Below are 25,209 nucleotides of genomic sequence, written 5' to 3' on the forward strand. Positions count from 1 at the left end.
GAAAGCGCCAAGCACCTGGCTCAGGGGCCCAGGGGCCCAGGGGCCCGGGGGCAGTCGTCATTAGTGTTAATAGACAGTCCCTAGCCGGGTGTCTGGTAAGAGTGAGCAGTGGCTTTGAGAAAACCGCTTGAGCTCCCGGGCCGGTTTCTCTGCGCCGGGTGTAGGAGGATGGGGAAGCGGCCCCCCGGGGGGGGGGCCCGGGGACGAGTAAAGGCGCAACTGCTGGGGGCCCGGCGGCGGGAGCGCGGGCCACGGGAGTGGGGGCGGGGCTTGCAGGTGGGCGGGCGGGGGAGCTCGAGCCCAAAGGAGAGCGGCCTCTCCGAAGTCGGGGGCGGAGCCTCTCTCTGGCCAACCAATCGTGGAGCAGATGTCAAAGGGGCGCCGAAGGGAAATGAGAAAGAACCGCAGGTAACCGGGCGCCTGGCCGCTCTGGGGGCCTCCTGTCCAGCTGATTTGGGCCGCCCGGTCTGGTTGCACGCCCTTCTCTCTCCGGTCCCCAGGGCTAGAGGGGAGGCGCTGCGGGCCAGAAGCCCTGGTCGGCGGTCTCCTCTGGGAGTGACCTCTGGGCAGAGCCACGTAACTTACCGCGCCCGCTTCCTCCTGTGCAATGAGAGCAGTAAAAATCCGTAGGAGGCAAGACGGGACATGCCCAAGTGACTCAGAGTTGGCAGGCAGTGAAGGGGAGAATGGCGACCTTTCTTTCTGCCTCGTGGTACCACTCGTCTTCCCAAGTTCTCTACCACGCACATGGGTTATTTGGGGAGTCAGGAAAAAGTTAAGCGGACGCGAAGTCATAAATTCTGGCTAGCTTACAGAGTAATACTTTACGGTTCCTGTACACACAGAGTATAACAGAAGCGAAAAAGCACGTGGTGCCCAAGAGCAACGGGAAGGAGCACTTCGGTTATTGATGATGTGAGATAGGGATGTGAATTGGGTATTAGAGGGTACCAAGGAATCCTTGGTAATTTTCTGAGACATGATAATGGCTTTATCGGCCATAAAATCATCACTAAAAATGCCCATTTCCTGAAGTTGGATGCTGAAGGAAGGTGGAATTGACCACGTCTGGGAGCTGCTTTAAAACTAAGGATGCCAGACCGAAGTTTTAGTCGTTGCTTTGTCTAAGAGAAATGATTGTCATTAATCTTTCTCTGAGGCCTGAGAATACATTAAACACAGTATGTATGTGGTACTACGAAAGGCAAGAAACAGACCCATGTGAGGAGGGGATCGTCCCTACCTCCGACCTCTTTATTGTATCTAGAAAAGTCTGTAAAAAAAAGTCCAGTGTTTCTCTTAGGGGCAGCCCTAAGAGTGTTTGCAGATGTTGGAACTTTCCCCGGTGATCATTTATTTCTCGGATTCTAACACTTCTTTCTCTTCATTCCTGGCATTTTGCCACTTGCAGGGCAAATGTCTGTGGCAAATCTGAAAAACCAAACACAGTAAAATGAAAAGCGCTAATAAAGTCATGTCACCCTCATGACAATGCAGGTTTTCAATCTCCTCTTCAGGCTACTTGATGCCCAATAAGCTGTACATGGATTCCCAGTTCTTCAATCTTTCTGCTCAGTTTCTAATTTTAAAAAATGCTGACACTGGGGACAGTGGCCTGACAGCAGACACAAGTTCAGTGGGAAACTGCACCAAAGGCCCTCCCTGGCATTTACTTAACTCAGCTTTACCATGGACTGAGCATTTTACAAGAATTATCGCATTGATCTTTTATTAATAATCCCACGGGGTAGGTCCGGCGACCAGTCGCATTATACCAAGGAGGGCACTGACTCTTTTGGCCAGGTGACACGTCCAAGTGACACAGCAACTGCACTGCGGGACTCAGTAGCCAGTGGCCCTAACCGTTAGGCAGCACGGCTGTCACCGACCCTCCCACAAATCTGCCGGAACTCGAGGACCCCTAAACCCCCACCCAGGTACACGTATCCAAACGGTCGCAACCCCGCGCTTCTCTCGCAGCCAGGGGCGTTCCCAGGCATTTGCACTAACCTCATTTGCAAAACCACTTGCCCCGACCTGCGAAAACGGTTCAGGGGTGGGGGAATCCTCTCCCGCTCGGGGGCGGCCTCCAATCGCGTTGCTTTATTCAATTCCGGGCCGTTCCCGGATAAGCGAGTCCCGCGCGCTCCACGGCCACCGAGGCGCGCGGGGACTGCAGCCCTTGCCCGGGGGGGCCCGCAGGGGCCCAGGCGGCGGCGCCCCTAGTCCTGTCCGCGGGCCCTGGGGCCCGGGGGAGTCCCTGGGGGGGGTCCCGGCGGCGGGCGGGCGGTGCTCCCGCGCGGCTCTCGAATCGCGGACGTCCGGCCGGTGCGTCCAATGGGAAGGCGGTGTCTGGCCACGCCCCCTGTGCGCGCCCCTCCGCGGTGGGCTTTTAAAGGCCGGCGGGGCGGCGCGGGGCTCCTAGGACCTGCGCGCCGCCTCCGCTGCCGTCGCCTTTCGCCGCCGCCATGCTCTCCGTCCGCGTCCCGCTCGCTACCATCGTGGACCCCCAGCAGCAGCAGCAGCTTCAGCTCTCGCCCCTCAAGGGGCTCAGCCTGGCGGACAAGGAGAACACGGTGAGCCCGCACGGGCCGGCCGGGCCGGGGCGGCGGGGGGGGGGGGGGGGGCGTGGGTCGGGGGCCTGCCCCTCACCGCGCGTCTCCCCGCAGCCCCCGAGTCTCAGCGGGACCCGCGTGCTGGCCAGCAAGACCGCCAGGAGGATCTTCCAGGAACCCGCCGAGCCGGTGAGTGGCCCGGGCAGCCGGCGGGGAAGCGGCCTTGCGGGGGCGGGGCGCTGCCGATAGGGGGCGCCAGCCGCCTCTTGGCGCCAAAGCCTCATTGTCTCCTCCAGGGTTTCAAACCCTAGCCACTCCCCGGCCCGCGCTTCTTTCCCGCCAAGGCATTCCCTCCCTGTCCTTCTTTACACTTCCGCAGATTTCCTCCTGTTCCTCTGTCACATCCCGGTTCTGTTCTCTGTAGGATATACATGGGTGACAGCTGACCCACACACTGAACCCCCCGGGATTGCCGGTCACTGAACGCACTAGGCCCGAAAAAATGTCGATTTCATGTGGCTCCCCCTATGATTAGCATTTTCATTACTTTCTCGCCCAACAGAAAACTACGGTGCTTGACCCCAGCGTGGAGGACGAGCCACTACTGAGAGAAAACCCTCGTCGCTTTGTCATCTTCCCCATCGAGTACCATGATATTTGGCAGATGTATAAGAAAGCTGAGGCTTCCTTTTGGACAGCTGAAGAGGTAATCAGAGTCAGGAGCTGGAGACTTAAAAGGAAGTTTAAGCATTGCCCCCAGCCCTAGAGGAAGCCCCTGCAGTGGTGGTTGTAACTTGCTTGAAATATACTCTTTGTTCCTCCTGGGGGTGGTTGGGGATGGTTGCCCACGGAGGATGTGGAATGGGAGGGATGTTCTTGATCAAGTGGTGTCGGTAGACTTAAGGTTTAAGGATTATGTATGTGTATGTGTGAGGCCCCGCATGCTTAATGTCCCTTGTGAACGTCTAAACTTCAGGTGGATCTTTCCAAGGACATTCAGCACTGGGAATCCCTGAAGCCTGAGGAGAGATACTTTATATCCCACGTTCTGGCTTTCTTTGCGGCGAGTGATGGCATCGTAAATGAAAACTTGGTGAGTTTCCAAAAAACATCTGCTTTCATTCACTTCAAGATTAAAGAGAAAATTAATTCTCTCTCCTCATCTTTTAAGTTCTACTAGTTGTAAGCTAGTAGTTGTATTACATGGTGTTGCCTGTTTTATAATATCCTTTGCAGTTCTTTCTTTCCTGTGGTTAATTTTTCCCCCCACTGGCTCTTGAAAGGCTCAAAGACAATGTTAAGCGGTAGTAATAGGTTTACTCCTTGTGGCTGTGACATTTGTGGTTTTGCTGTTTTAATAACTTGAGTCTATATACGTCTTAGAGTGAGTGGATCCTTCGTGCCATGAATTAGGAAGAAATGAATTGATGCGTGTTCTTAGGCTCCCTATAAAATAGACTATTTCCTGATCTGTAAGTTGAGCGGTATGGCATAAAATGCCCAGCTTTACCACAGAATAATGAAGTATTGTTTCTAAAAATAGATGCAAACCCTATCTATAATGGTACAAAGGGAGTGTGATGTATCCAGGATCCTCAGCGTGGATGCCCCTCAAGCTGAACTGTGACGTGTTTTACCACTAGGTGGAGCGGTTTAGCCAAGAAGTTCAGATTACAGAAGCTCGCTGTTTCTATGGCTTCCAAATTGCCATGGAAAACATCCATTCTGAGATGTACAGTCTCCTCATTGACACTTACATTAAAGATTCCAAAGAAAGGTGAGTATTTGGGTGGCCTGCCAACATGTCTAGGACTCACTAATTGTTATGTTATTTCAAGTTTTTGAGTTTACATAGGGGTAGAAGAATGACTCTTAAGTGACTAAGCAGACAAAGCAGTTTCTACCACCCATTTTCCCGTCTGCTCTGAGGAAGAGGCCTACAGCCACTTTATTAGCAAGTCACTTAAAAACGAAGTTCTGAGGTTACTCCATTTTTAGAAGTGGAAGTATACCGTTGGTCGTTCAATCTAATGCCTTTCTTTGAAAACAAAACAAAACACATCCGAGGAGGCCGTGTACGATGAATGAAATCCTAGGTCTGGCAGTTTGTACTCGTGTGGGCAATCTGTTAACCTACAGTGGGAAGCTGGGGCAAAATGGAGGGGTTGGAGGGTGCACCCGAGTAGAACATTACTCTCCTCTTCAAGAGCTCGTAATACAGTACAGAAAATCAGACCTAGAAGCGTGAGTGAGAGGAATTCCATAATAAAGCAGAGGCTGCAGTTTACTGTTAGATGAACCTTAGGCACGGGACTGTGTGAAGAGATGGTTTGCATCATGGGATCACAGAGGAGAAAGAAAGGTAGCTTCAGGCCCATTGTACATTTTTAAGATTAGAGAGGAGAACGTTAAAAATGGCTGTCTGAGTGGTCTAGATACTGAGGTCAGCTTCAGGATGAGAGTCTTGCATGGAACAGAAGTGGTAGGGCTGGAAGGTAGGCTCTTGAGGGTAACCAGGAAGAATGTGATTTGGGAAAATGAGTGGTGGCTTGGAAGCGCTGGCAGGATTGGGGAGACTGGGGGGGGGTAGGACGATTTGAACACATTTGTAGGCAGAAATGAGGAAAGATAAAGATAGGCATGACCCAGATAAATAACCAGAAGGGGCAGGATCAGGAAGGTGTGGTGATTGAGCTTAAAAAGCTAGGGAGAGGCAGGCCCCGGTCTCAGGTTGTAGACAGGGAAAGAGAATGAAGGGAGCCATATGGTCTGATGACCTTGGCTTCAGAGAACAAGGTTGCCTGATAAGGCACAGGCTGGGCAGTCTGTAGACTCCCAAGCAGGGCACAGGGTTACACTGGAGGCAGAAGAGGGTAATAAGGAAGACCCAGGTAAGTGGGGGGCCAGTTGATTTGCTTTCCTGATCTGGAACCATCAGCGTAGCATAGAATTACGGTAGGAAGCAAGCCCAGATTGTTCAGTTTATTGGCTTTAATTGCTTTATTATATATATATATGGCATTTGGGGCCCATATAATTGACCTGATGGTAGTCTGGTGAGGAAGGTGCTATCTAGCCAGATAATGGTCAGCATAGCTGAAGTAGTCTTAGCGGTTAAGACTTTATGGCTTCTCAAGTTCAAAGATAGGGCCTGTGAACTTTGTCATGACCTGGGCTTGATACAATTAAGCTGATAAATGCTCTTGGTGTAATGGACTAAGACTTCTAATGTTAGTAGATCTCGGGGATCCCCTCTGAACTAAAGAATAGGAACCAAGTGAATGTTGAGATTTTAAAAAAGAACACTGGAGGGGGAGCAAAAACAGTAATGAGAAAACATTTCAATGTGAGGCTCAATTTGGCCTTGGCCCCAGTGGTGCTTTCCGGATGTTTGTGCTGGGAGGTCTTTGCTGTAACTGCTGACGCTCTGGGTGTCTACTAGGGAATTTCTCTTCAACGCCATCGAGACGATGCCTTGTGTAAAGAAGAAGGCAGATTGGGCCTTGCGTTGGATTGGGGACAAAGAGGCTGCCTACGGTGAGGACCCCCCGGCCCCGCGCCCCCTGAGCTTCATCCTCTGAGTGACGTCCCTGCTCTGTGGCCCCCCCCCCTTGCGCACGTGCTCGGTTGCTAGCTAGAACTATGTCAGTATTAACTCTTCACAGGAGAACGGGTTGTGGCTTTTGCTGCTGTGGAAGGAATTTTCTTTTCTGGTTCTTTTGCGTCGATATTCTGGCTCAAGAAACGCGGCCTGATGCCCGGCCTCACCTTTTCCAATGAACTTATTAGCAGAGATGAGGTGAGTCTAATTCACATAACAGGTTAATGGGCACCCCAAACATCTACAACTCTTGGGTTCACTCATGGGAACTCCAGATAAAAGATAGCCTGATATCCCACGTTTAACATGTGAGTTCAGCCATATCCGTACTTGGCAGAAAATGAAATGCTTTAATTTACTGGAAGTACTTGTGTTCTCAATACCTTTTTTTTTTTTTAAAGATTTTATTTATTTGACAGAGAGAGAGACAGCGAGAGAGGGAACACAAGCAGGGGGAGTGGGAGAGGGAGAAGCAGGCCTCCTGCAGAGCAGGGAACCCGATGCGGGGCTCGATCCCAGGACCCTGGGATCATGACGTGAGCCGAAGGCAGACGCCTAACGACTGAGCCACCCAGGCGCCCTCTCAATACCTTTATATGTCTGGTGCACCCTAGGTGATGGGGTGTTTTATGTTCTCTTTGCCCAGTATTCTGTATGACTCTACTGTACTTCAGAGTTGGTCGATAAGCATCCCAGTGAAGAACGAGAATCCATTCTGGTCCAGTTTATGTCTTTGAGTGCACTTGGATTAAACTGGAAGGGCAGGTGAAGATGTCCAGGTGTTCTAATTTAATTCCAGTTGGCAAGGCCAGGGCCATGAACCCTGCCATACTTGGAGCCCAGTGGGCAGATCAGTTGGTCTTGCTTTATAAGAAGCTCTTCCTTCTGTTATAGGAAGATCAGGGTTACTTGGCACTAAGACTCGTAGACTCCATTCACTGGAAATTGTGTTACTGATTTCCCGAGCATTAGGCTGTAAATCTCACAACCAGCTAGCCTGGTCGCCGAGTTTTGCTTTTCCTGCTGGGAATAGTGGCAAAACGGGAGCTCACAGATATAGGAAGAATGGTTTGAGAAGTCCTACCCCATCCTTGGCTACCACACAGGGCAGCAGGGACCGGACCTGGCCTGCTGTTATTCCCCAGGGGAGCAGTGTTGAGGACCTTGGGTGCAGCCGAACCTGCCATGACCTTTGCAGAGGAGATGGCAGTTGAAGCCCTCTTCCCTTTGACCGTTGAAGTGCTTAAACTGCCGCCACACAAGGTGTAGGGAGGAGAGTGCAGAAAAGGGGAAAGCCATTTCCTGTTTCGCGTTAACGATGCAAGTCTGGTTCTTTTTTTTCTTTCATTTTAAAGATTTATTTATTTATTTGTCTGTTAGAGAGAGAGAGAGAGACACAGCGAGAGAGGGAACACAAGCAGGGGGAGTGGGAGAGGGAGAAGCAGGCTTCCCGCCGAGCAGGGAGCCCGATGCGGGGCTCGATCCCAGGACCCTGGGATCGTGACCTGAGCCGAAGGCAGATGCGTAATGACTGAGCCACCCAGGCGCCCTGATACAAGTCTGGTTTTAATAGTGATCTTAAACCTTTTCTTCTAGGGTTTACACTGTGACTTTGCCTGCCTGATGTTCAAACACCTGGTCCACAAACCTTCCGAGCAGAGAGTGAAGGAAATAATTATTAATGCCGTTCGGATAGAGCAGGTGGGTGTTGCATCAGGGTCTCTCGTGCCAGCTAGAAGGTGTCTTGATGCTTCCATTTTATTGAGAAGCTCTGTTTTGGTCTCTAGGAGTTCCTCACGGAGGCCTTGCCTGTGAAGCTCATTGGGATGAATTGCACGTTAATGAAGCAGTATATTGAGTTCGTGGCAGACCGACTTATGCTGGAGCTAGGTTTTGGCAAGGTAAAGTATTGTTTATAGCCTTCTGGTTCTTCTGATACTGGTGTTCTGTATTTAAATTTTCCTGTGAACCTTTTCAGGTTTTCAAAGTAGAAAATCCATTTGACTTTATGGAGAATATTTCACTGGAAGGGAAGACTAACTTCTTTGAGAAGAGAGTAGGCGAGTATCAGAGGATGGGAGTGATGTCAAGTCCAACAGAGAATTCTTTTACCTTGGATGCTGACTTCTAAGAGAAATGAAGATGTGCTCTTATTTTGCTGATTTTGTTTTTCCCCTTTCTCATCCAAAAAAAATCAGCTACTTGAAGTGCATCGAACCAGCTACACCATGAATTAATAATGTTCATTAATAGTATTGTTAAAACTGTGTAGCTACCTCATAAGCAAGCCTGTTGATTAGTGATGCTAGTTGTCTCACCTAGAAAGAAGCATAGGCAAAAGCTACTCAGATTCCTAGGAAAGACCTTGGCCGTTTTTGGCTTTTGCAGGCAGGCTGGCTGTCGGTGAGTTCACCGTGGCTCTTAGTGGCAGTCAGGGCCCAACATGTGTGGACCCTGGAGTGAGTCAGATCCAGCAGGATTAATCAGTCAGTTACTCAAAGGCCCTTGGGAGGTCTCAGCCTCGGTGCTTCAAAGCAGATTTTAAAGTTTACTTACTGATTTGTATATAAAACTGGCACTTTACATACAAATAAACAGAGTTTGTACTGTTGAAATAAAGGCCTGATTTAACCTAATTTGGTTTCTAGCCCACATGCAAAGCCTTCTATTGACCACTAATGGGAGCTGGTCTGGAATTTACTAGGTGGCCAAAGTCTGTCAAACCTGTGCAGATCAAGCACGTTATTTCTGTTCTTTATTTTCTAGAATGAATGGATGTGCTCTTTGATCAACTTCAAAGTCAGCCCTGCACATACCTAGGTATTAGCTAGTTGGTGCCACAAAGAAGACAGGTTGTGGTTTGTATTTTGGAGGCCAGGTCGAGTGTTGTGGAATGAGAGCGAGGGGAAAGGCGCTTCTGACTTAAATCATTGGAGCTTGAAGTGTGATGCAGGCTGTCTTCTGGTCACCTGGGGGCGTGAGAGGGACAGCATCCTCTTATTTTCCCCAACTTCAAGCTCTTAACGAAGATCTTTAGATCCTTAGCTCTAGGATCTGAGATAATATTGTAAATTGATTTTCCAATCATCCTTGCACAAAATGCCCCACTGAGGATCTTGCTCCAATTAAGTGGCACAACCAGGACTGAAGTTGGCTCCCCGAAAAGCTGAGCATGTATTCCGATTTGGTCGAATTTGTAAGTAGGTACTGTTGCCCTATTTCATTTATATTTACTAAATGTTTTTTAAATTAGAACTATTTTTTTTTTTTTACTGTGTATGTCTTTTTATATCTGTGGTTCATAGTTTGAAATAATTGCCCAGTTAGTGCAGTTCACGATTGAAGCAGATAGAATTCAGTGCAGTTACTTCCAGCATCTGCCTCAATCTGAGCATTTACCTTATTGGATTGCTGACCTTCAGGAGAAAACTTGAGTTGCGTGAGCTATATTAACACATGCTCTATTCACATCGTAATTTTAGATTGATAGTATAATATACTTAATAGGGCTAGTTTGAATCGACCTGCCTTTGTTTCCCGCTGCCTTCTCCTTTCCAGGACCCCCCCCCCCCAAAAACCCAGCCCAGCCATGATGTTGGGTGGAAGGTGGTGGATGATACGCACTGATCCTTTGGCTGCATTTGTTAACCTGTTGTATTGTGTTGGCTGATCACTGGCCTGTTCTATTGTCAGTTTTTTCATTTATTGTATAAATTGTCAAATAGTCAATTTAACAATTTCTGTAACAGGGGCTTTCTATCTTTTAAATTATTGTTACCTAAAGTAAATCCAGATTATGTGGTTCTTACACTTGTGCAACACAAAAGTGAATAAACTGTTTTGCCTCGCATGTCAGGTGCAGGTGGAAGTCGGAAGTCGATTTCAGGATTCGGCCTCCCCGTTAGTGCATTAGTGGAAGGATTCATTTTTGCCAACTCCAGTTCAGTTTCCTGATCTGTTTAAAGGGAAGCAGATTTTAGTCAAGCATTTCAAAGTCTAAAAACTGAATGTGGCACAGGGATTAAATGAACAGTTCTTATGTCCGTTCCTTGATAAATTAATTTGCATTTCGGTTTAGGAAGAAAAAACGAGAAAGTCTTTTTCATGAAGGTGTATGCGTTCATTTGCTTTTCATCCATTTGGGGGAGGGGACTTCGCTAATGCCTGAGAGGTGATGAACAAAAGCGTGCCCTGTGCTTCTCTTGGAGTTTGTGGGCCAGGGTCAAGGGGGCTTAACTTCCCAACACCCCTGGGCGAGCCGCTACCCGGCCTCCGTTTTCCCAGCTGTTAAACGATGGGGGTGGGGACCAGATGGGGCTAAGGGTCTTCCCAGCTTTGCTCTTCCTCATCAAATTGAGCTGCGTGGACTTCTTTATGGGCTTGGATTGGCCCCTTTCTCTGTGAATGGCCTTTCCTGGCCCACCTTCCTAAAGCCGTTTTGAAATCCTTACCTTGTATATCCTGCTACTTTCGATATGCAGGTATCTGTGACAACCAGCTGCCGGGCAGGCACCGTTCTGAGGTGTTGGAGGTGCGGCTGGGGGCCTAGCCGTCCCTGTGCAGCTTACGTTCTCAAGGAGGGAGCTGATGCGTGAGTGAACCTGTTAGACAGTGAGCCAGAGCAGGGAACGAGCAGCGGAGAACTTGAGGTGGATGGGAGCATTTAGGAGAGGTGTAGGTGCCAGGGCAGGGGGGTGACCTTGTTTCTCTGTGGAGGAGGAGGGGAATGGGGGGCTAATCCAGATTCCCTCCCTGCTCTTCCTGTAAAGGCTCACGTAGAAGGGATACCCACGTCTGTATCCATCCCCGTCTTAGCATGAGGCCCCCAAGGATCAGGCCTTGGTGAATGAGGAAATGAATTGGAGCTGAGTATTTTGGGGTGGGTAATGTCTGGGGAGCAGGTGTGTTCTGTCTTAGAGGAACCTAGCAGAGATCTTTGCCTTTATACCCCAAGGGCTCGCTGAATGTCATTTGATTTATGATGTCAGGTTGATGGCAGACCCAGTGGGGGTGTTGGGGCAGCCATGCTGTCAGGATCAACTCCGAACAGCCTCCCTGTGGGCCCCCTACAGTCTGCTACACCTGCCATCCCCCTGTGCGAGCTGCCCGCCCTAGAACACGCTTCCCGTACTTCACTTACTGGACCTGCATCAGCTAAGTGTGGTTAAGTCACGCAGTCAGAATTGTCTGCTTGCCTGTGATCTGACTTGGGTGCTGGCTCCTTGCACAGCTGGAACTGGATGGGTATTTGTTAAGGCCATCAGGCCAGGGAGCTTACTGGCTGTTTGTGTGCTAGTGCGGATGCATAGCTCTGTCATTGTTGGTCTGGAGATCCTGATAGTGGTTTAATTCTGCATAGCAATACGGTTGCAATACGGAGCGGTTGTAGCTTTGAGGGACCAGGATTGTATGTATGGCTTGGCTTGTTCCAAGAGAAAGCTGACAGCACACCCCATCATCTCCCCCCTCCTCCCACTTCTGTAGAGGAGGCTACTTTGGTGCACTCTGGGTACTTGAGAAAGAATGTGATCAGTGGTGGCCCCTGCCATTCCTGGGAGTGGATTCTCACATCTGGTTATTTTCTGATGAGAGTAGCTGAACCCGCTATGGATGTAAGTTTCAGGAACCACAGTCCCCTTGCCTGGTTCTAAGGACTGGAGTGGTTCCAGCAAGAGAGTGGACTGAGGTGACCTGAACACCCTCCCAGCTTCAAACACCTGCCAGTGATCACGAAAGTTAAGTGGGTATTGATTTCCTAAGAAAGAGGAATTTTCAGATGCTGGGAACAAAGACAGGGACTGGGAAAGCTTGGGCTCATTGCAGCCCTGGGGGTTGGTTATTCATCTCTTCGAGAAATTGGGGGTTGAGGGACCAAATACCTCTTGGATCTGGAGGGGAGGGATTGACCTGCACTAGGGGAGGAGCTAGAACCTGAACCTGCTATCAAGCCAGGACCCCCAGTGAGATGGGACTAGGAAATAATCCCACTGGCCAGGTGGGAAGGATAAGCTTGTTCATCTTCCTAGGCTCCAAAAATCAAAACCCTAGGCCTGCACCTCTCACAAGTTTGTCGGCTAGAGACATACATAACCCCAACCTGGGTGCATGTGATTCTCCAAGATGGCGTTCACGTTTACAAATTATGAAACACTGGAGGAAACCACATGGATGTAGGAATAATGGGTATAAAAATCCAATTGGGTGGCTCAGTCGTTGGGCGTCTGCCTTCGGCTCGGGTCATGGTCCTGGGGTCCTGGGATCGAGCCCCGCGTCAGGCTCCTGCTTGGCAGGAGGCCTGCTTCTCCCTCTCCCGCTCCCCCTGCTTGTCTTCCCTCTCTAGCTGTGTCTCTCTCTGTCGAATGAATAAATAGAATCTTTAAGAAAAGAAGACAAAAGTTTAAAAAAAATCCAAGAACTGGAGCGCCTGAGTGGCTCAGTCGGTTAAGGCTCCGACTCTTGATTTCGGCTCTGGTCGTGATCTCTGGGGTCCTGAGATAAAGCCCCTCAGCCGGCTCTGTGGGGAGTCTGCTTGGGATTCTCTTCCACTGCCCCTCTCCCTGCGCACACACTCTACAAATAAAGATTTCTTTAAAACTCCAAGAACTTCCTGTTACGATGATAGATGATACAATGGGATCAGAAGGAAAAAAATGAAAACCCTAAGAACAGTGTACTCTAAAGAAGTGGGCAGATTTTTTTAAAAACTTCCAACAATTTCTAGGACTATAATAAAACTACTGGAATTAAAGGTTTTGGAACTTAAGAAAAAGATGCTTAGAAGGAGGAGACACAACTGAGGGTGAATTGTTGATGGGAAGGGACCTGATGGAATTATCCAGTAGATGGGGGAGAGACGTGGAGGATGGAAGGGGGTGCATGTTATTTTTAAAGGACGTCTTATTACCATGAGGGACTGGATGCTAATGTTTAAAGAGATAATGACTGACAATGTTTTAGAAGTGACTTAAGTCAGAAAGTGCAAGGAATCCCAAGTCAGATAAATGAAAATAAATCCATACCTAGGCTCATTTGTAGTGAATCTGCAGAGCATACGGACAAAGGTCATTCAAGTTTACAGGAATGGTAGATCTATAAAGGAGTAATTTTTAGGCAGAAATTCTCAACAGCACTACAGTCGAAGCCAAAAGGTTATGGAAGCAAATCTTGAGATGCTGAGAAAATCAACTTAATCAGAAGTAAGGCTTCAAAGTTCATTCCTACCCCCTCTTCAAAAGAAGGACTAAAGAATACACTTTAAGGAGAAAATTGAACCAAAAGGAGGGTAGTAGGCAAAGAAATGGGTAGCCTTGTAGTGAATCTAATCATGGATAAAATCAAGTGGACCCAGGGGCGCCTGGGTGGCTCAGGCGTTAAGCGTCTGCCTTCAGCTCAGGTCATGATCCCGGGGTCCTGGGATCGAGCCCCACATTGGGCTCCCCGCTCTGCAGGAAGCCTGCTTCTCCCTCTCCCACTCCCCCTGCTTGTGTTCCCTCTCTCGCTGTGTCTCTCTCTGTCAAATAAACAAAATCTTAAAAAAATCAAGTGGACCCAGAATACTGGACAACGTAGCAGGGAGACAGTGGGGGCAGGTCCTCCTGCTGTAAATAAGAGCGGGCTAGCGGGTTCACCAGATCTGTGAAAAGTCTACAGTCCTGCTTACAAGAACACGCGAGTGTGTCACTTTCAAAGTGGCAGAGAAGGGGTATTGAACAGGTGATCGGTCTAATAGAAAAGACGAGAAAAAGCAGAGAGTGGTAAATGGAAATCCTGATAAGATCAATAAGCCCAATAAATGCGGGTAGACAAACCAGTTAAATCACAGAAGCTTAAGATTCGATGAGAAGAATTCTAGCTAGAAGCTATTTCTGAAAGTTAACAATGCGAAAGGGTGGGAAGGATGGGGAAAGCCCTGGGTGGGTGACACTTAAAAGGAAAAAGGACTTTAAGGCAAAAAAGCTTACTGGAAATGGAAGTTCGGACCTGAGGGATGATCTGGGGAGAAGCAGTTGTAACTTTGTACTTGACCGCATGGCTTCTCTGTCTGCAGGGTCTTTGGGCATTGCCTTATCTTACCTCCCAGGGTCTGATGGCGGCTGGACATGGTGGCCAAAGGAGGATTGTCTTGTGGTTCTAATCTAATCCTCTTTAGTCACAGTCTGTTTTTTATCCTTCCTAGTGCTTTGCATTGTCCCTGTTTGCTTTTATGCCAAATTCAAAGAGTCCTCTGAGTCTATACGCAGTTGGTTGGCAGCTCAAACCTGGAGCCCAGCCTTTAACTTCTGTCTCCTTCGAGTTCGTACCAGACATGAGAAGGTGCCTGGTCCTCCTGTGTCCAGGGTGGGGGGTTTTGGGGCCCAGTGTGGGCTGGGCAGGTGTAACCTATTGGCTGTTGACAACATGAGAACGCTGCGAGGGACACCATTTGGCCACACTAAAAGGGATGAACTAACGGGATGAACAAGGCAAGGGCTTGGGGCCTGGGTGGTGGCAGGTGGCAAGACTTGCCGAGTGGGGATGTCAGGCCAGTTTGGGGCGGGCTGAGCCTTGTGAGGTGTGGCCTGACCTGAGAGTTTATAGGAGCGGGACCAAGGCTGCCTGTGACCCAGAGAAGGCCTTTTCTCTCTCTCTTGTTTTTAAGATGTATTTGAGAGAGAGAGTGTGAGTGAGAGAAAGGGGCAGAAGGAGAGAATCTTGAAGCAGACTCCCCACTGAGTGCGGAGTCTGAAACAGGGCTCAGTCTCACGACCCTGAGATGACCTGAGCCGAAACCAAGAGTTGGACGCTTAACCGATGAGCCACCCAGGCACCCCAGAGAAGGCCTTCCATTCTGCACTCTGAATTGGGTGGAGATGGTGGGAGGGGAGCTGTTGTCTCTCCTGGCATTGACTAGTTGCTTCAGGAGTGGGTAGGGCCTTGGAAAGCCTTGTTTTTCCTTCAGAGGCCACCCACCGACTGACCTCTTTTGCCCTCTGTCCAAAGCCCCCTGGCCACAGCCCCTGCTGTTCCAGATGCCACGGGGTGCAGAGGGGATGGGGCTGCCGTGTCTGTCAAGAGGAGCCCACAGTCAGGACAGGAGAGCTGATCTGCGGGTCTTCAGAAAAGACGGGGTCTTTGTGACCTTGTTCATTGCCTGAATCCAGCCATGCCTGAATTCTACTCCCCCGACTTTTCACTTAAGTAAGCCAATAAAGTCCTAATAGAATCAGGACATTTGTGCCACATGCAACCAAGTCAGACCCGAACAGAACCCACAGCCCTGAGTTCATTGGATCCACCACCACTCGGAGGGGTGGGGTGGGGGGAGCGTGAATGATTAGCCCCATTTCACAGATGCGTCCCAGAGGCTCCGGGAGGCCCTGGGCCTTGCTGAGGACCGCAGGTAGAAACACAGTGGCCAGCCAGGACTGGAACTCAGGCGTCCTGGCCCCACGGCCATGTTCTTGTTACTACCCACAGCCCTTTATGAGAGAACAGGCACCCTAGGCCTCCACTCTGGTCCCGAGGAGACTGCTTCTGCTCAGCAGGGCATCGTGTCCTCGCTCCCCTTGTCCAGCTCTGCCTCGCCACTGTCCCCGAGGCCAGGTGGCCCATCTGGGCAGGAGTCTCCCCAGTCGTCACTGGCCCAGGCTTTGGACCCAGGGAGCCACTCCCAACCTGCTTCTGCCTGCGACTCCCAGATGAGGCCGTGGGCCTTCGGAGGCTGCACTGCCCTGTGAAGGCTGAGGAGGGGTCATGCATCACACAGCTACTTGGATTCTCGGGCTTAGTAACGAGGTGGGGAGCAATGACTGAACTTGAAGATGGAAAACAGGAAGGTTCCAGCTGTGTCCAGAAAGAGCTTGGGAACTAGCTGCCTGTGTGTGGTGCACTGTGCCTCCCCTCCACTTGGGGGGGGGGGCGCCACCCCTGCAGGGGTCCAGGACACGTTTGCTTTGGAAGGTGTGCAAACAAGTGCCTGCCTGAGGCTGGCCTGGCCTCCCTTGGGCTGATCTGAGTTTCAGTCGCTGAGCTGTATCTCCACACCACAGTGGGCCTGTTTGTTTCTATCGGTGCAGGGACAGGACAGCTTAGAAACTGTCACTGTGAGGGGCGCTGGCTGGCTTAGTCGGTAGAGTTTGCCACACATGATCTCGGGGTTGTGGGTTCGAGCCCTACATTGGGTGCAGAGATGAAAAGGTAAAATATTTTTAAAAAATTGTCATTGTGAGAATCAGGTGACTAACGCCTGGTGTATCTTTTTCAACAGCTTTGTTGAGATATAATTACAGACCATCCAATTCACCCATTCAGAGTGCACATTTCACTGGCTCTTATGTATTCACAGAGTTGTGTAAGCACCACCACAGTCAACCTCAGAACACTTTTCTACCTTCAGAAAGAGACCCTGCACGTATCAGCTGTCCTCCCCGTTCTCCCTCCCCCTCCCAGCCCCTGGTAACCACTGATCAGACGTTCTGTCCTCATAGGTTTGATTTGGCACATTTTTGAGATGCTCATTAAATAGAAATTATTAATGGAAGAAGTGCTAGATGTTTATTTCTGAGAGATCACTTAGAAGATTAGAGGCAACAAAGAGGTGATGGGTCTACCTTGCAGGGAGAGATTTATGTTTCAGAAAGCTCTTTTTTTCCCTTGCATATTAGAACAAATTCTGCATTAAAGAAAAATTCATGACATTGCCTGGAAGTGGTCTTTGCTAGCTGAATTGGAGAGCCTGTGAGCTGGCTGGCTGACCTTCGTTTCTTCATCCCTGGATCATCAAGCATTGACTTCGCCTCTCTCCTCCTGTGCCTGGCCCTGTGCTGGGGGTGGGGGCTGCAGGGGCTACACTGAAGGTCGTGGCTCAAAAAACTAGGCCCAGGAGCCACATCTGGTCCACATCCTGTTTTCGTACGGACTCTGAGCTAAGAATTTTTAAAGATGTATCAACAGAATATTTCGTGACATGTCTCAATGACATGAACCCACGTTTCAGCACTCACAGATGGTCTCCCTGGGACACAGCACACTCATGTGTGTACCGTCCCGGCAGCTTTCACGCTGACGTGGCAGAGTAGAAATGTGGCGACTGGCCGTATTTAGGTAGAGCTGAAATATTTTCTATTTGGATCTTTCCAGAAGGCACTAGGTGACTAATGAGTGAGATGTGACCTTGCTCTTTTTATTTTTTTTTAAGATTTTAATTTTATTTATTTATTTTTTGAGAGAGAGCGAGCATGAGAGCAGTGGGGAGGGGCAGAGGCAGAGGGAGAAGCAGGCTCCCCACTGAGCAGGGAGACCGATGCGGGGCTCGATCCCAGGACCCTGGGATCATGACCTGAGCCGAAGGCAGATGTTTCACCGACTGAGCCACCCAGAAGTTCCGAGACTTGACCTTGCTCTTGAGGGTCCACAGTCAAGTCAGGAAAAGGGAAAGTGGTAGATGGTCAATAACGGGCAGGAGCCAGGAAGCACGGGCAGGAGAACAAATTCCTAAATTTATAGGAATTTTGGGAGCATATTAACTTACTAGGATTGCCGTGAGGAACTACCACAGACTGGGCAGCTTGAACAACAGAAATTTATTTCCTTACGGTTCTGGAGGCTGGAAATCTGAGATCAAGCTGTGGGCAGGGTTGGTTTCTCCCGAGGCCTCTCTGCGTGGCTTGCAGACGGCCGTCCCCTGTGTCCTCACACGGTCGCCCCTCTGTCTTTCTGTCCTTATCGCCTCTTACAAGGATACCGGTCAGATTGGATCAGGGCCCACCCTTATGATTACTTTAATTCAATTACCTCCTTAAACACCTTATCCCCAAACCAGTCACATTCTGAGGCATTGGGGGTTGGGACTTCAGCGTGTGAATTTTAGGGGGACACAATTCAGCTCTAACACTGCGCTGGTTATTAAATACAGCCATTATTAAAAAGTAAATTATGTAAGCCTAAAATTAAATAAATTATATGAAAGAGAAATATGGGAAATACTCAAACCCTATCTCCCCACACATTAGTGCTGCTGAGGCTGTTCATGCCTCTCATGTCTCTATGGTAGAAATAACTATAGAACATATGGTAGAAATAACTATAGAACAGTGTATTGCTGAGCATTTGGTGGTTCGGAATCAGCTTTGGTGGGAGTATTTACACCATGGGAATTAGTAAGTGCTACAATTCAGCGTCCCTTTCTGGAGAGCTGGTTATTAAACATTTACAAACACACCACTGGTGCAGGGCACTAAGGGCTCAGATGGTCAGCCTGGGCCCTGTGGGGTACAGAGGAGGATGCCAGGCCCTGGGGAGGCAGGAAAGGTTTCACAGACCAGGGGATGCCAAGTGGCACCGTGGAGGGTGAGTCAGATGTGCGGGAATAGGGGTGACCTGGGTTTGCAAAGCCCTGAGGCAAGAGAGGGCACCCCGTATCTGGGGATGGGGGACATTGGTGTAGAAGTCATCTGGTGGGAATCAAAGAGAATTGTAATGAGTGGTTGGGCAGGACCTGGGGTGCCATGCTGAAGAGCCTCTACTTGACCTGGCAGCCATGGGGAGCCATGGAAGGGCTAGGAACCGGGCGTGGGGGCAGGGACAGGTGGTGAGCGGACCACTGGCTGTCAGTGGGTTCGTATCTGTGCCTCTGTGTGGAGTGTGCATGCGAGGCACTGTGACTTGCTCTCAATTTGCCCTTTGCAGGTGGAAGGTTCTCCACCAATGCTCGCCAAATGGCTGCATCATCCCATTCATTTTGAAATCTTTAAAAGGGGACTCAGCCTTCCATCTCCAGTTAGAGTTAGAGCTGGAAGTAATCTGAATGCTGAGCAAAAGGGGAATGGGTGTGCGAATTATGTCCTATCTCTAAAGGGCGTGCTAACCTGTCAATTATAAACGGTAAATAAATGAAGGTCATGCAGCCACATGGAGAGCAGCTTACAGAATACCAGACAATGAAAATAGCAGAACATAAATTCTATGTGTACCGTGGTTACAATGACATAAAAATATGTGTACATATGGATAAAAACAGGAGGTATCGCAAATGGAGAAATGAAAACAGTTGTCTTAGGGAGGTGGGAGTGAGCAGTTTTTCTTTCTGTTCTGTTTTTCTGTTTTAATTTTCCTGTAATAAATATTGAAGAGCGGTTGTGGAAACTCAGGCAGCGGCTCCCCGGGCAGATGGCAGGTGCCCTCCCGCCCTGCCCCCCCCCCAGTGCCTGGAGGGTTGGGCCAGCCCTGCAGCTGTCCCCAGAAGTGCCCTGCAGCGTGCAGGCTGAGTCACAGAGACGTCACGGCCCCGCGCAAGGCCGTGCTGGTGATTCACGTGTGCGCCCACTCCTCTGCAATCACCTCTGGATGGTGCCTGGGAGGCTGAGGATCTCATCGGAAACCAGGAGCCAGTTGCTTCCGTCCAAAATGGCCAGCCAGGGGGCCAGATCTGAAGCCCCTTTCAAAAAAAAAAAAAAAAATGAAGCCCCTTTCAGTTCAGAAAACCCTGGGCTTTGGAGCCCAGAGGACCCAGCTAAGTCCCGCTCCGCTGCTTATGAGACATTCTCCTGGGCCCAGGGCTTAAGTGTGCAGGTGGCAAAGCCAGGACCTCAGGTGTGAGGCTGTGCTGGGATGACGGCCCTTCTATTCTTGTGGCCTCCCCGGGGAAACTGTCAACCCCCGTGGGCAGGATCCATCTTCTTTTGCATTCCTGGTTATGCCACAGAGGCCTCAGCTCTCAGAGTATAGATGGTTTCTGCTTGTGTCTGAATGAAGGGGGCCTGGTGTCTGATGCCTGGTCTTGGAGTCAAGAGAGCATGTGATTAAGGGTCCTGTGTCCCAAGATCACACAGATGAGGGTGTGATTAGGTCTAGGGAGGGAGGGGGTAGAGAGCAGGGGAAGGACCCCTACCTGTTCTTGTTGGGAAGGAAAGAAGGAGGGGTGGGGGGGGGGAGTGCTGTTCCAGGGCCAGAAACAGTAGTGCACACAAGACAGAAAACAGTCGGGAGGAGGGGTGAGGTGTGGGGTTGAAAGGCCATTAATTTGTGTTTACTGAGCACCCTACTATATGTCTGCTTTGCTCAGGGGCCAAGGAGACAACGAAGCACAAAGCAGATGAAGCCCAGGCTCTTGTGGAGATTGTGCACTGACGGGGGACATGGGAAACCAGCTAACTAACTGATGTGTGGTAAGTCAGGGGAAGGAAATGGAAGTAGGAAGGAGGCGGCAGGCCACGGGCTCATGCTTTTTCATGTGGGTAGTCGAGGAAGAGCTCTGAGGAACTAGAGGAGGAAGTGGCGGACAAACCACATGGTTAGTAGAGGAAAGCTTGTTTTAGGCATTGACATTGCAAGTGCAAAGGCCCTGCGGCAGGGACATTTTTGTTTTTGTGTGGTGAGAGCAGAGTGAGGGATGGGGTTGGGGTTGGATCAGTGGGCGGAGGGGGGAGTGTGTGTGCACAGTGGGTCTTGTGGGGCCTTGTAGGCCCAGGTTGGGATTTCATTCTGAGTGGAATGAGAAGCATGGGAAGTTTGGGATCCGCCTTACCTTTTCAAAGGTGCATTCTTGTTTCTGTAGGTCCGGTATCAGTTGGCATGTACCAGTGGAAGCCGGAGCCTTGCTTGGAGGCTGTCACAGCTGTCCAGGTGAGAGGTGGTGGAGACTTGCCAGGGTAGTGAGGGGCAGGAGTGGAGGTGGCAAGCAGGCCAAGTTCTGCCTGCGCTGGAAAGACAGCTGGTGGGATCGAATCAGGGGTTGCCTGTGTGTGAGAGAGGAGTCAGAGGCTCCAAGGGTCCTGGAAGGATGAGCTCAGTTTGGGCCTGAGCGGTTTTATTTGGGGGAGAGGACGAGGGAGAAGGGCGGGTAGGGTTGACATTTGCAACCAGTCAGCCAGCCCTGCCAGCATACCAGGCAGGGGTGGGGGGCGCAGGGGTGCGGCCCCTTGGAGGGTTTCCCAGACACTACATCTGGGCTTCTCTCTCCTTCCTGTGTTGCCTCCTTGGGAGGTGACACCCTTTCCCCAAACTGTTTCATCTCTGCAGCTATTGCCACCTACCCGGGTCCCTTCACGCCTTAGTTCCCGCCGTGTGGCTTCCTCCCCATCTCACCACTACCCTGCGTCTCTGAGAGCCTGAGACCTTTGCTTTCTTTCCCCCAGCATTTATGTAGTGCTCGCCTTTTCATGTAGTGACTCATTCACCCCTTACAATATCCCTTCACAGTTGAGGGACCAAAGGCACAGAGAGGTTGAGCGCTTGCCCAAGGTCACACAGCCAGTCAAGGGGAGGAACTGGTACTTGAGCCTGGGCAGCGGGGCAGGCTGGTTCCAGAGTGGCTCTGAACCTTTATGTCCATTGTGCTGCCCCCTGTGTCTGTGGCTCCCCTTCAGTTCTCACTGGGGTCCCTGGCTCGGGGATCCCATACCTACTCCTCCGGGTGTCTCCTTCCCAGTCTTCACCCTCTGCCACGCCCCGCTCCCCACTCCTCTGCTCTGCAGGGTTTTCCCCTGGGGCCTCTTCACACCGGTCTGTGGAATTGCAGCTCTCCCCAGTGTAGGTTTTGAGTTGCAGACCGAACATTCAACTGGACATCTCCACTTGGGCGCCCCACCAACACTGCCCCAAACTGCACCCCAGATATGCTGGTCGTCTGTTGGGCCAATGGCACCCCGGCCTCTAGGAGCTAGGTCAGAGATTCATGTGTGGGCTCTGCTATTCCACGTGTGGTCAGGAGGGGGAGCCTCGCACCCTCCCTTCGCCCTCACCGCCCCCCAGTGCCCCCTGCCGATCCACTCCCAGATGGTGCTCCAGTGCAGCCCCATCCCCCTGCAGATCCCAGGGCCACCTTGCCTGGGTTACGGCCACACTCAGGGGCAGGCTGCCCACTCCCACTCTGTCTTCCTCTAGTCCCTTATCCACACAGTGTCCAGAATGATCTTTCAGAAAGCAAATCAGGTGGTGCCACTGTGTTGCTAGAGCCCTCAGGACGCCCCCCTTACTCCTCAAGATGAAGCCCTCATCTGCCCCAGCCCAGGCACCCCGCTGGCTTCACCTTGACCGCACGCGGACCCTCCCTGAGCCTCAGGGCTGCAGACACACTGTTCCTGCGGCTCCCTACCATGCCTGGACCTTGCTGCCTGTCCACCTGACACACTTCGGGTGCCAGCCTGGAGACCAGTTTACCTGCCCCCCCCCACCCGCCGCCGCCCTAGCAGGCTGGGTTAGGGGTGCGCTCTGTGCTCCCCTGGCCCGCAGCAGTACCTGCTCTGAGTCTGCCGTGCAGAACGGGACCAGTCTGCCACTTTGCTGACCGTCCCCCCCAACCCCCAGGTTGTGAGCCCCCTGAGGCCGGGGACGGGGTCTGCTGTCCCCACAGGATGTTTGGCCAGCCCCCGACATGGGCACAGAACTTTGGATTCTCTTCATAAATGTTTATCGAATGAATGAGTGGATGCGGGAGCAAGTGAGTGACCACCCCGTGAGAAGTTGCGCTCTGTAGCAGGAGGGTCATGACAGTGGGGATTAAAAGAGAGAATGCTTGGGGCGCCTGGAGGGCTCAGTCGGTTAAGCATCTGCCTTCAGCTCAGGTCCTGATCCCGGGGTCCTGGGATCGAGCCCCGTGTTGGGCTGCCTGCTCAGCCGGGAGCCTGCTTCTCCCTCTGCCCCTCGCACCCCCTCCTGCTTGTGCTCCTCCCTCCCTCTCTCTCTCTCTCTCAAAAATAAATAAAATCTTAAAAAAAAAAAAAAGAGAGATGATGCTTTGGAGCCTCTGGCCCGTGAGGGGGTGGTTGGTACCATGGGGCTCACTTCCCAGCTTCTCCTCTCCCCTGGCCGCCTGGCTAACCTGGGAGTGGTTGCAGATGCTAACTGACCATCCTGTCCGCTCCTTCACAGAGCCTTCTGGAGACTGTCCCATAACCCTGAGCTGCAGGCCTTCCAGGCCTCGAACCTCAACCAAAGGCGGAATCCTCAGGGCATACTGGCTCTTCCTTCTGCCCGTGTCCCTGGCTCTGGGCCGGGCTGTGCTCCTTTCCGAGGACTCAGAGAAGCCAGGCATCTCCTTGGGTGCTCCCAAGGTCCAAGACGAGGTCTTGTGTCTACTTGCTAATGCACAGTTTATTCCTTTTTCAATTTTCTCTGGTACCTGTGCTTGTCCAGATGTTTCCGTGGTGTGGTGGGAAGTGAGTTTTATGGGGATGCTGGCTGCGTGCCATTTGGCCTTGCTGTGCTTCTAGAGATTCAGGGGCCTTGGAGCTGGGGCTCCAGCTGCACACAGCTGCCTGCCTTCTTGCAGCGTTTAGCTTTTGAGGCCGGCGGCTTCCTCGGCCCCAAACATGTGAGTGACCTCATGACTCTGGCCCTTCAGTGATCCCCGACAAACTCTTCCAGCACGTAGGTGGAATTCCTATTTTTAATAGCCAAGTTGTTGAGAAATTGTAGGGCTTCTGCTTCCTTTTGAACAGAAGGTATATTTATACCTTAGCTTCTCTAGAATCTAGGAAGTCATCCCGGCCCAGAGGAGGTCAGCAGGTGGCGTGTGGCGTGGGATCACCCAGGAGACGGCCCCAGTGACGTCACACTCGGCTCACTAGGTCAGCCTGTCCGGTCCTCTCAGTCAGCTGAGCTCCGAGGGGGCCCGCCTGGCCCTGCTCTCTCCTGGGTGTGTGTGGGGGGGTGAGGGTGGACAGGATCCAGGTCTTGGGGGCTTTCAGTGTCACACTGAGGGATTTGAACTCTGTCCCTGAGCCTGCAGTGAGTTTTAGTGGAGGAGTAAGCAGATCAGATGTGCACTTCCAAGAGGCTGGAGGGAGTGGATTGGAGCTGCATTCTGTCAAGTCTTTTATTTTACAAAGACCCGTGTACAGCCTCCCAGGATGCCAGGACGCAGTCACTCCAGCCATGTGCAATGCATTCCAGTGTTTTCTATTCTATTCTGTTTCATTTGTTTTTCTAAAAATACTGTTTGCAACCCTCTGCATTGATTTCCCATCCCCCTGAACGTTTCTGATCTGCAGTTTGAACAGCGCTGGGTTGGAGGGAGGAAGCCCGGGCAGAGGCTGCTGTCTCTGCCCAGCTGGGAAACTGCGGGGGTGGCAGTGCCAGGCCTGGGGCGGACGGGGCAGCTTCCATCGGGGCGGGCCTTGGGCCCTGGGGCTGTGCGCAGCGCCTCGAATCCGGAGGCTCAGCGTACCCCCTTCAGGAACCGTGGAGCAGCCCCTGAAGCAACGAGAGGGGCCCGTGATGGTGTCGTGTTGGGGAATCCAAAAGCTGTGCTTTCATAACTCAGACATGCTGCGTGGTGTCTGAAAGTCATTTCATTAAATGTCGCATGGAATCAAAATAGAAATTACATCTTTGGGACAAAGCCCGTTGAGCCAGGAGCCAGGCATTCTGAATTGGACCCAGAATAGTCTCATGGAAGCTGGGACCGTGGATCCAAGGCAACCCTTGTCGACACGGCCAGCTTCTCCCCCATCCCCCCGGCTCACACTTGAATCCCCAGATGTGGCAGGTGGTCCTGGAGCCCAGTCGACTCGCAAGGATCAATGCAGCTGGGGTGGGGGGGGTAGGCAGTGATGACAGCCCCCCTTCGTCACATTCCTAGGTAGCCATGCCAAACTGAATAGTCATGTATCTTATCCCTGATCCCCACCTACTTCTGGGAGGTACACTTATTATATTTGAGGAGGCTCAGGGGGGTCAAGGTAGGGGTCTGAAGTCGCATAGCTGGCAAGAAGCTGGGTTTGAACTCCAGACCAGCTCCCACAGTTACTTTCTCTCCTGCATCTCCCCTGTTGCTCCTGGTTCTTGCAACTAGCTGACCAAAGTTGAGGGACATGCCCAGATGAAAGCTGGGTAGCTGGGGGAGGGGCTTGGGCCTCGGCATGTTTGAGGCTCCCTGGCAATCCTGACATCGCGCTAGCTGGGGACCACTGCTCTGGGAAGGGGCACGAGTGGCCTTTGTATCTGCCTTCCATCCCAGCCTCTGCTGGGTGGTGTGTTCATTCAGCCAGTGCATGAGAAGGACCCTCTTCTGGAGGCCTGGTAGCCCACACCTTGCAGCCAGCCCTGAGGGCATCCCCCCCACTCCACCCCTGC

The 25,209-nt window shown here is 51.3% G+C and overlaps 1 protein-coding gene across 6 annotated transcripts in view; it reads left to right on the forward strand.

The window, feature by feature from the left end:
- The first annotated feature begins 2,394 nt into the window (after positions 1–2,394).
- The window catches only part of RRM2 (ribonucleotide reductase regulatory subunit M2), a 26,471-nt gene continuing 3,656 nt past the window's right edge, over positions 2,395–25,209 (forward strand). For 2 of the 6 annotated variants that reach the window (XM_073896993.1, XM_073896992.1), the window contains exons 1-12: positions 2,395–2,576; positions 2,670–2,744; positions 3,118–3,261; positions 3,532–3,648; positions 4,199–4,332; positions 5,998–6,092; positions 6,221–6,354; positions 7,753–7,857; positions 7,944–8,057; positions 8,135–10,747; positions 20,198–20,300; positions 20,690–20,757. In XM_073896993.1, coding sequence (XP_073753094.1) covers positions 2,469–2,576; positions 2,670–2,744; positions 3,118–3,261; positions 3,532–3,648; positions 4,199–4,332; positions 5,998–6,092; positions 6,221–6,354; positions 7,753–7,857; positions 7,944–8,057; positions 8,135–8,287 — 1,179 coding nt within the window. In that variant the 5' untranslated portion in view covers positions 2,395–2,468 and the 3' untranslated portion in view covers positions 8,288–10,747; positions 20,198–20,300; positions 20,690–20,757. Of the gene's footprint in view, positions 2,577–2,669; positions 2,745–3,117; positions 3,262–3,531; positions 3,649–4,198; positions 4,333–5,997; positions 6,093–6,220; positions 6,355–7,752; positions 7,858–7,943; positions 8,058–8,134; positions 10,748–10,925; positions 11,036–20,197; positions 20,301–20,689; positions 20,758–25,209 lie in introns of all 6 variants that reach the window. The other 4 variants (XM_073896991.1, XM_025867730.2, XM_073896990.1 and 1 more) reach the window with 3 other exon arrangements.

The sequence above is a fragment of the Callorhinus ursinus genome, unplaced genomic scaffold, assembly GCF_003265705.2.
Source record: "Callorhinus ursinus isolate GAN/ISIS: 27379988/994484 unplaced genomic scaffold, GSC_fseal_2.0 scaffold10, whole genome shotgun sequence".
Classification (NCBI taxonomy): domain Eukaryota; kingdom Metazoa; phylum Chordata; class Mammalia; order Carnivora; family Otariidae; genus Callorhinus; species Callorhinus ursinus.